The sequence below is a fragment of the Theobroma cacao genome, chromosome 8 (genome assembly GCF_000208745.1).
Source record: "Theobroma cacao cultivar B97-61/B2 chromosome 8, Criollo_cocoa_genome_V2, whole genome shotgun sequence".
Classification (NCBI taxonomy): domain Eukaryota; kingdom Viridiplantae; phylum Streptophyta; class Magnoliopsida; order Malvales; family Malvaceae; genus Theobroma; species Theobroma cacao.
Genome location: NC_030857.1, coordinates 4,916,073 through 4,926,272, shown reverse-complemented (window position 1 = coordinate 4,926,272; position 10,200 = coordinate 4,916,073). Strand labels below are relative to the sequence as shown.

At 39.7% G+C, this 10,200-nt stretch overlaps 2 protein-coding genes across 4 annotated transcripts; one reads left to right on the top strand and one right to left on the bottom strand.

Annotated features, from left to right (window-relative positions):
* LOC18592096 (RING-H2 finger protein ATL54) lies at nt 1–1,496 on the top strand. Its single transcript, XM_007018626.2, has one exon. The coding sequence runs from the start codon at nt 89–91 to the stop codon at nt 1,271–1,273; it is 1,185 nt and encodes a 394-aa protein (XP_007018688.2). The 5' UTR covers nt 1–88; the 3' UTR covers nt 1,274–1,496.
* LOC18592095 (protein CUP-SHAPED COTYLEDON 3) lies at nt 5,218–9,283 on the bottom strand. Of its 3 annotated transcripts, none has more exons than XM_007018625.2 (4): nt 9,194–9,283; nt 7,935–8,202; nt 6,783–7,057; nt 5,218–6,173 (listed from the first exon to the last, which is right to left on the bottom strand). In XM_007018625.2, exons 1-4 carry the CDS (start codon nt 9,236–9,238, stop codon nt 5,466–5,468), a joined length of 1,296 nt encoding a protein of 431 aa, XP_007018687.2. In that variant the 5' UTR covers nt 9,239–9,283; the 3' UTR covers nt 5,218–5,465. The 3 variants fall into 3 exon arrangements, with proteins under 3 accessions (XP_007018687.2, XP_017981595.1, XP_017981594.1); XM_018126106.1 differs by lacking the exon at nt 9,194–9,283 and adding an exon at nt 8,307–8,504; XM_018126105.1 differs by lacking the exon at nt 9,194–9,283 and having other exon boundaries at nt 7,935–8,504.

The window sequence follows — 10,200 nt, the reverse complement described above, 5'->3', positions numbered from 1 at the left end:
CTTCTCTTCCAATTCAAACCAAAGTTTTACGTTTACAATTCATTAGTCTTTCTTTCTTTCATCTTTCTTCAATCCTTTCTTCCAAGCAATGAAAAACAGAAAGCTTTTTCCGACTTTTACAGAAACAAACCAAACTGTAGACTGCCATGGCTTCTGTGATCCTGCCTGCCCTTACAACTGCTACCCTTACCCTGACTATTATTATCTACCTCCACCGCCACCTCCTTCTCTCTCAGATCAAAACCATTACATCTCACCTTATGTGATCATCTTAGTTTCCGTACTTGCCAGTTTCTTCCTTCTTATTGGCTACTATGTCATTATAGTCAAGTCATGTTTTGGTTTGTGCTGGTCAAGGAATAACAGGCAACCACAAGCTCAAACTGATGGTTCCGATGAAGAGTTTCTTGATGAGAATCGAGTTGATCATCCTATTTGGTTCATCACCACTGTTGGTTTGCAACAATCAATCATAAATTCGATCACCGTTTGTAAGTACAAGAAGGGTGAGGGTTTGATTGAAGGGACAGAATGTTCAGTATGCTTGAATGAGTTTCAAGAGGAGGAGACAGTCAGGTTATTGCCTAAATGTAACCATGCTTTTCATATTTCCTGTATTGATACTTGGCTAGGGGCTCACACTAATTGTCCCTTGTGTCGAGCACATATTGTCTTTGATGCTGTTTGTGCCCCACCAACTTCTGCGGATCAAAATTCTAATAATATGGAGCTAGTCGCCGATAACCGGATAGAAAATTCTGAGATTGGAGGTGAACTGAGTAGTCAGAATCAGGGGAGGAACAGTGAGCTTTGTGAAAACAGGGCCAGAGCAGACGCTTCAAGTGAATTGCCAGAGGCTAATGACCAAAGAATTTTAAAGGAGGGTGTCTATTATGAGGAAAATGGCACTTTGGAAGTCAGTGATTGCATTGACAGTAGCCAGGCTGTGGCTAAGGAGATACAACAAATAAAAAGGTGCGTTTCGATGGATTCTTCTTCAGCTGCAAGTTTGTTTCTCGGTTTGGCAAATTTATGTCCTCGTAAATCAGAAGGAAGTTCTTTTGATCATCCAGAGGATGTTGAGAACCCACATTCAAGCATCATTCCAAAGCAAGATGAGGGTAACTCAAGCGAGTTTAGGCTGATGGGTAATTCTTCCATTGCTCAGCATCTTCATTTAAGTCCTGTTCCCATGAAAAGATCATTCTCCTGTGGCGGAAGGTTTTTCTCATCCAAACGTAGCCGCAGCATGAATTCAATACTTCCGCTGTAAAGGTTTTTTACTCTTTTAGATATAGTTTTGGCTTTCTGAGTGCGATATTTGTTAAAAAGAGAAACTGTATGCAGCATGCACCCTCTTTAAATTTGGGGTTGTTTTTTTCTGCTTCTCCACCAAAGCATGGAACTCAAGCCTTATGATGCTGAGCTACCACCAGAGGAATATTAAAGAGACTTCTCTTTTCAGGAGAATAAATTTCATGTATTTGCCTTGGTTTCGAATGCTGAAGTAGAACTTGATTGAAGCTTCAACTTGAACATAACCGATAACTATATGCAAGAACTCATTATGTCACTGCTGTTATTCAGTAATGAGAAAAGACAAAATATTTGCACAAGAAATGTTTCTGCAGAGATAAAGCAATTGCTTTCAAGTTTCAGCTTTGATTTTCACTTTTTTTTTTACTAATTTGAATGATGAACTTTCATCCATTGATGATTATGGTAGACTTATATGAAACTATTAGCTTAAGAAAAATAAACATACAATGAACAATTAACAATCTAACCATTACCATAACGTATAACATTCAATGACTATTCTAATATGCTAAAACGTGTTAAAGGTTTAAACCAGTTCTTGCACATCTTTTTTCTATAGTTAGGTATGTTTAGGTGATAATATATAGTTCTAAAAGCAAACCCTGTTGATTTTTCTTCGGAGAAACTAGCAATAGTTTAAACCGACGAGAAGTTTAAAGTATATGAAGGTTGTTATGTTATCTAAATCAAGCCTGTTTATATGCTTGAAAGCTCCATTGACCGAACCATTAGTTAGAGATTTACGTTTTCATAGTAATACTGTATAGAAACCGTAAAGTAATGGACGAAAATCAAGCAGTCTTGTACTCTTTTCCCAAGTTTAAAACAAGAAGACAAGAACCAATAATTTATAGGTTGCTTCGAAACCTGGTATAGCCACTGTCTTGGTTACTGGTACATGCAACCAAAAACAGTCAATTTCCTTCTGCAGTCAATGCTTGCCTAATTCTGATGACATGGGGTTTTTCTTCCCCTTTCAGTTTTCCATCATGGCCTAATTGCCATCTACTCAATCAACATCCCTTTACTCTAAATATGATGATCTCAGCTCATAGCTTCTCAATTTGTGCATGTCTAACATGGCAGGGTTCATAGCAATACGATTTGCATGTCTTAACAGATCTGAATGGTTGCTTCTCCAACCATGAAGTGATGCTAATTCAATAACTTATCGAAAGCCCTTTGATTATGCTTGAAGCCTTGCCCTGAACCCAGTCTTTAGAGCCAGAGGTTAGTCGTGCAAACTGAGCCCAACCAAGTCGAACTTTCTCTGATTCGGTTTGGCTACAGTGTTGCTAAATTGGAAAATAAACTGAGTCACTTTCAACTCGAGCTCGAAAAACTTACCCGACTTCAAGCCTAGCTCGGGCTCTTGACATTGTGGGCTTTGAAACAGAGCTTCATAGGCCAACATATATGGGCCATAGGGGATCAAATATGAAATAAAATTGCAATTTGCAAAAATTTTAGAATGATCTGAAAATATATTTTAAATTAAATTCTTATTTATTAAATGATATTGCCACTGCCAATGAGACTTTATTAGTTTATTGGGTATCTACTAAATTTATTGATACATTGTGTTATGGGGTTAATTAGTGAATATCCATGAGTTGAACTCATTTATGTTTAAACTTGACTCATAAACAAATCGACTCTCTATTCATTCTGGTGTTCTTTTAGAGCCCTTGACTTCAACATTTCGTACCTGCATTTGTGTTTGTTGGAAATCATGATTAAGTATAACAGCCATGTGCATGCACTAGGTTGTTTTGTTGCAGAGCTATTTTAAAACCAAAATCTCCGCAACTGAAAGATCTCATCAGATCTCTAAAGTTGACTTAATTGTGTAGTATTCGGTATTCCTCAAGAAATTAGTTCTAAAAGGAGTGATTCAATTCAATATATCCTCCAATAAGCACGGAGACAGATGGATTCGCAGCTTGCTACTTCCATTTAGTACTCTGATATTCAATCTTTTCCATCCAAAAACCTGAGGAGGCGCTCTATTTCATCACTCAAGGCCAGGTTTGAGGTCAATACGAATAATTAAGGACAATAAATAAATAAAGGTTAGGAATATACTTCTAGCAGATATGAGGTCCATTTCGATTTGACGAGTACAAAATATTCCCCCCCTCCCCTAACTAATACGACCCCAAGGGAACCCTATCAGAGATAACGCGCTTAATCAAGAAAGTCATAGCTTGCAGTGGCATCTTATGTCAATAGCTTGTATAAGTGTACTTTATTCATATGGCTAGAAGGATGAGTCAAGAGACTGTAATACTTAGCTTTCCCAACAAAGTAAAATATAGCGGAAAAACACTTTGACAGAAAACACAACAACAATAAGGTTCTGATCAGCACTCGTGCGGAAAACACAGTGTTGATCCTCAATAATGTGTTGTCGTCATGGCCCTGATGTGCAACCTCCATTATGTCGTAATGAAAAACTCTTCACTTTCTGTCTCTGGTCATGTTCTTCGTATGTCATGGTGTTTTGGATATCAGGGTCTTGAATTAGTTATAGTTGAGAAGCCAGCTTGGACTTGCTTAGTGGGCCATTTGGCCTTGCTTCATTGTTTGAATGAAGAAAAATATAGCTTTTGGATGTTGACACTATTGCTTTTCACAATAGTTGGGTCAACTAGGCTCTTTGATTAAAATTGTCATTGCATTAGTTAAATAGTGAAGATGAGAGTGTCGATCCCGCTCTTAAGATTTAGAGGAACATGTCCCGGGGGTCGGCTCAACCCAGATAATAGGTCAGGCTGCTGTCCTTTTGTCCCTTACATGCCTTATCACATAAAGTGTGGCAAATGCCTGGTGGATGCTGGGGCCGACTCTGCTTTTCATAGAGTACATAGAAAAAATAGTCCTTTTCTCGAGGACGTATTCATTTTGGTACTACTCTTTGGCAAAGATGGTGCGATGATGAGTTTGGAAGCTGTTCAGTTGTCACCTCCATGGCCATTAATTTTCAGGATTGATTCTTCTCGCGCATTGTTGGTCTGCATCTCAATGATAGTGAAAAAAATGGTTAGAAGTAAAGGTTATTGAAAATTATACCTGAAAATCAATTTTAGTTTTGCTTGCTAACTGAAAATTAGCTTTTCAAAAGATAATATTTTTTATTATTTAGATGAGATTTCAAACGAAAACATTTTTCTTTGTATTTACACAACTTTTCCTCCATTAACGTAATTTTTTTCATAAGATTTCTAATGTACACTATACAAGATGAACAAAATCAAACAAAAATGACCACAAATTCATATTTTTCATTATCCTCAAATTCTTTCATGATTTTTACAAACCAAATCAAAGAAAAACCCTCAAAGTGTATTGAAGCCCTTTGTACAAATCAATTACTCAACACATAGCCCGTAGGTTTCATTAATCTCAGCCGGCTTGCAGAGGAACAGAGTAAAAGTGGTGGACGTGGACAGAGACAAGTCGAGGAGTTTGAGAATCTATATATAGCATGATTATTGTCGAACAAATTGATAATCCATGATAACTTTAATGGCTCATAAATGATTCTCGGGATATCTATGTCCAAAACCCATTGTCCCCCTACGCAAAAGCCCCTACAAACTTAGGTACGAGTCTGGGCATGTGCATGCAAAGGCAGGAAGGGAGTAGGGGACCCTGTCCCCATCATCAATCATACTTGTAGGTGACGTCAAATATTGAAAACACCTCCCATCCCATCCATGGCGTCACGTTCAGAAAGCTTTCGCTGCTCACTTCCCCTTCGAGCCTTCTTGGCCTTCTTTCCGTTCCCCTTACCTCACACTCCATCCAGTATTCAACCCATCAAAGAAAAGCAGCTTTTTTTTCTGTTATGGCCATTGGCTTGGCTTTTTGATGAGAAAATTTAAGGCAAGGCAGTTGACACGGTAGGAGGTACTGTAATAAATATAAAGAGTAATACAATCAGTTACTCTGTCTTCAAGCTGCAGGAAATTCTCCAATCCAACAAAGATGCGTGCGTTGGATTTGCTTTGGAGTTTGGGAAGGACACTCATTTACATTTTACACCAAGAGCAGAAACACTTAAGATTCTATATATAAACATATGGTAGTAGTATATGATTACATATATAGAAATAGAAATGGGGTCCTAATAATACAAGATCTTAACAATCTAGCTGCCAAGATTCTCCAGGGGCTCTGATGGGAGGATCTAACATCATCTGGACGCCGGCCCTATTGAAAGCAATTGAAGTGGACATGTCATGGACAGTAGCGTCCCCAGCATTAACGCCTTCGGAGAACCCCAACACACTACAATCCATCTCAAAAAACAAGGGATTTTGACATGGGTTCGGATGAATCTTGTCCATCCAGTTCAAGCTGGCATCAGGCAGATGGAAATGGGAAAAGTTAGCCTCTGTCTTGCACTGTTTGGGAATAGTGGCTTGTTCCTTTAAAATGCAATTTTGATGTGAGAGGAGGGACTTGAAGAGCATCGATGCTGATGGGTTGCTGGTGTCTGTGGCAGCGTTCTTGTCGGTTGTGTTGGTTGTGGAGGAAGTGATTGTGGTGGGATTGGCTGAAAAGGAGGGTTGGACTTGGAGCCCGTCAGCTGGGAAGAGTGGGGTTTGGGAGACAACTGGGTTTATTAGGCTTTTCAGGTCATTTTCTTGGCGGTGAATCACAAAAGAGTTCTGGGCCTGCATTGGCGTTTGAGATTGAGATTCTAAGAATGGTGTTGGGGTTTCGAGCAGCGGAGGCAAGGAACTCGCTGGAGACGAAGAAACTTCCAATATAAAGCTTTGTCCTTGAGCAAGGGCAGTTTTCTTCTCACCTGTTTTGTGAAATATTCTGCAAATCACCCATTCTTCCTGCAAAATAACCATTGAAAAGAACATACTCTACTAGTAAGTATTGACAATCCAAAAAAGAATTAAGTACAAACAAATCAGCTTATATTCTAGCCTTCTAGGAAAGAAAAAGAACGACGAAATGGAATAGGATTTAATGAGATCCTTTAGTTTAGAATGTTTTCATGTTGAACTTCAAGAATCATGTACACATTTCAGTGTTTGCTTAGCCTTTGTAGAATTTTGTATACTTGGTCATGCATGTTTAGTGCAGAAACAAACTAGTTGTATGCTTAAGATAATGAAGACCAGATCAGAAGGTGTAAGCGGAGTGGTGACCCAAAGGAAAAAACAGAAACGCCAGCTGCTTCTGACAACCATATGGCACTGAGTAAAATCAAACCAATCACATCAAAAACTACCCCGGTGAATAATAATAAGGTGAAAATTGTCAAGTCGGCATGCACAAGGAGTGCAGAGTTTGATAGTTTGGTATGACAGAAAAGAGTTTTTGTAGAAGTTGTGGGATAATAAGTCAACCCAGAACGCGACAAAAAGAGGGAGGAGGGTCTGGGTGTATGCCAGGGGAAATAGCTTGATTCCCACGGCGCACGTGTGGCCCATAATTACCTTGCACGCGTGGCGGTAGGAGAAGTCACCGTCCAAACGGTACTCGTGCATGACCCACTTGGTCTTCTCGCCACGGGGGGCTCTGCCCCTGTAGAAAACGAGGGTTTTTTTCATGCCTAGAAGGGCTCCACTTGAGGCACTGTACACTTCCCTATCTTTGCCTGTGGCTTTCCAGTACCCAGCTCCGGTGGCTCTATTAGTTCTCAGACCAGTCGGGTATTTCCTGTCTCTCAGGCTGAAGAAGTACCACTCCCTTTCCCCCATTTTGGCCACATCTGAATCAAAACCCACAGTGTAATTGTAGTTAAGACCAAGATTTATAGACTATTTATATTCTACAATTCGATAATCCCCTCCCACTGCATCTCTCAAATTCACATTTATTACATGAATGATATATTGTCAGCAGTTGATGCTATTAGAGCCTTTCCAGGAATTAAATTAAAGACTGATTTTTTAACCAAAAATGAATGGTGTGGAGCGGATCAAAGGGAATGTGTGTATGATACTCAACTGCTTGACACTGACGAGGGCTTTAATTTTTCCAGTATAAATATATGTCTGAGGACAAAGAATGAAATAACTAAAGACATGTGCTACATGTCTCAGAATTTTGATTCAACGCTTACAAGGCGAGCCTTAGGTAAGGGCTCTCCGGTCTAGAATGAGTATTCAGAACCATTGTAACAGGGATTTCCTGCAATCATACTTACGAAACATAGTGCAAATCAAGCTTTACTACAAAGCTCTTGGTCTGTGTTTCAAAATCCAAGGCTCAGGCTCAGCCATACTTAACTGTTCTTTCTCCGAGACTCTTTTAAGACCCAGAACAAGGATGCAGCAGGATGATTAAGGCATATGAAGATCAGAGGTAACTTTAATTCGTAAACTATAGCTTGACTAGTCTATCTTGTCCTCCACTCAGAAAGAAATCAGCATTTTCTTCTAGCTTGAGAAAGAAAGGAAAGAGAAAAAGAGCTTTTTCTCAGCTAAGAGGAAAAAGGAAAAGGAACTCATCTGAGGAATCTAGAAACATGTCAAGCCAGTAACATGCTAGAGAATGCCATGATGTAAAGCGGATGGAGAATATTCTTGGATATTTTCATATAATCATACCATTAATTTTGACTTAGGAGAGAAGCAAGCATGTACCTGGAAGCTCCCAAGGTTCACATCTATTAAGATCAACCTCAGCGATCTCCACTCCGCAAAAGCTCCCGTTAAACACCTTTGAAGCCAAATAGAAAGTTATCAGTTCTTCATCGGTAGGGTGAAACCTAAACCCCGGCGGCAAACCCTGCTCGTTTAATTCTTCCCCAGCAAGTTCACTTAAAAGCTCCTCAACTGATAACATCTTCTCGCACACACAACTAATGTCCCGTAATGGGAATAAGAGAGGGAGGGTGAACAAGATTATGATCTGCAATAAAAGGGCACTTGTGATTGTGAATGAATGCGCAGCGAGAGGTTTTATAAACATGCAGTACATGAAGAGAAGAACTAAAAGTGAAGGAGAACAGAAACCATTCTGAGGAGGGCTAAGGGGTGGAGAAAGATTTAGGCTGTCAAAAGGCTATGGGGGGCCCTACAAAAGCGCACCTGAAAGGCTTCTTAGACAGGGGAAGAGAAAATTTAAAAGTAGTTTTTCCGGAAAAACAAGAGAGATTGAGGTGAAATAGAGAGGAGAGGGTAGTAAATGCAAAGTTGGTTGCAGAGTCCAGAGATTTATGCGTGCGTATGTGAGCATATTAAGAGAGAGAGAAAGAGAAATGAGTCAGGTTCTCAGATGGATAACACGAGGGCAGCTCGCAGAACAGTGAGATCATCATCACTTAATTCATTTTTATGCACAAAATATAATTTTAGTTTAGTTGTACAACAAGATTGCCAAATCCAGAACACCGTAGCAGTAGTTCTTTACCTCTTTTCCTTTCTCTTCTTTTAATCTGTTTTGTGGATATTTACGGATTAAAATTTATCTTTCCACACCTTTGCTTTTTTAGTTTTTAAGTTGTGAAAGGCCATTGGCAATTAATGTTGACTATCCTTCTCTTAATCTCTATAATTAAGTGGGAAAGCTTGCTGCCACACTTACAAGTTTCAAAGCTCTCTTTCCTAGTCTGTCATATCTTTGGTAATGGCGTGTGTTGTGCTCCGCGATGTAAGATCTTTTGGTTTTACACTGGGCTGTGGTAAAGGAAAGGCAGGTTAGAGATCTAGCGGAGATCAATGTCCACGTCATGGTGCAGACCAAAATAAAATACTACTCCGACTGATCATTTGGTGAATTAATTTATACAAATAACCCCAAGCTTTGTAATTTTGTTTGAGTTTAACAAGGTTAAACTCAAACATTTAGGAAGATACAACGTCATTAACTGTTCCAAGTCAAGTGAAGTGGATAAACTAACCTTGTTCTCCGTACTTAAGATCAGATGGAGCATCCTGGAATCCATGTTCTCCGTAACGGAGTAATGAGCTGATCAGGCTGATGATTTAAGGGCGGGGGGTGGGGGGCATTAAAGGGGCAGCTCTTCAAATGTCGGCGTTGCACGTGTAGCATGATCAGGTAATTAAAAGCGTGTCGTAGGCTGCCGCTGCCCCGCTGCTGCTGTCTTTCTCCCTCTATATGCTGTAGCAACTAAGCGTCTAGATCTTAGTGACTCACCCAAGTAAAAGATAACAACAGCCAGGATCTCCTGCACGTATATAGTAGTAAGTAATATATTTTCTGTTCAGATTACCCTCTCTCTATCTCTCTCTCAGATCATGCACGTAAAAAAATGTTTATTTTACATAAGCCTAGCTACGAACTGCTGCAACCCCTAGGTCCGTAATTGTAGCTATGCTTTTCAATGTGTTTTCTTTTTCCTTTCCTTACTGTTAGGGGCTCTCTCTTTCTCTCTCTCCTCTCTTTCTAGCTCTGATTATTGAGTACCTTTTTGCATAGCGTCTCTGTATGCGCTTCCCCTCGTGGGGGGAAAGAACAGGATACAGGATACAGGATGCAGGAAAACAAGGAACGCAAAACAAAAAAAATTCACAGCCCCATTCTACTCAAGTGGCCCACCAAGCAAAAGGAGTGGCCCAGTGAGCTTGGCCCACCGATTTATGGAGTCCATCCATACGGATACAGTTTTTATTTTTATATTAGCTAGGCGCCGCTGCAGCCTGCCGTGCCGGGGTTTTGGCAGTGCTATTGGTTACTCCGCTTAACTACATAAATAGCCTCCATGCAATAAATTCTTTGCAACGGCCTTAAACAAGTAAGCCAATGCATTAACAAATTAATTACTTTCTTGATTTCCTCTGCTTTACTCCCTCCATCTCTTTCTCTTCAAACAATGCATTGCAAGACCCGAATTGAGATGATTACTTGAATATGTGAGGCTAATATTATTTAAATTTTATTCAAATT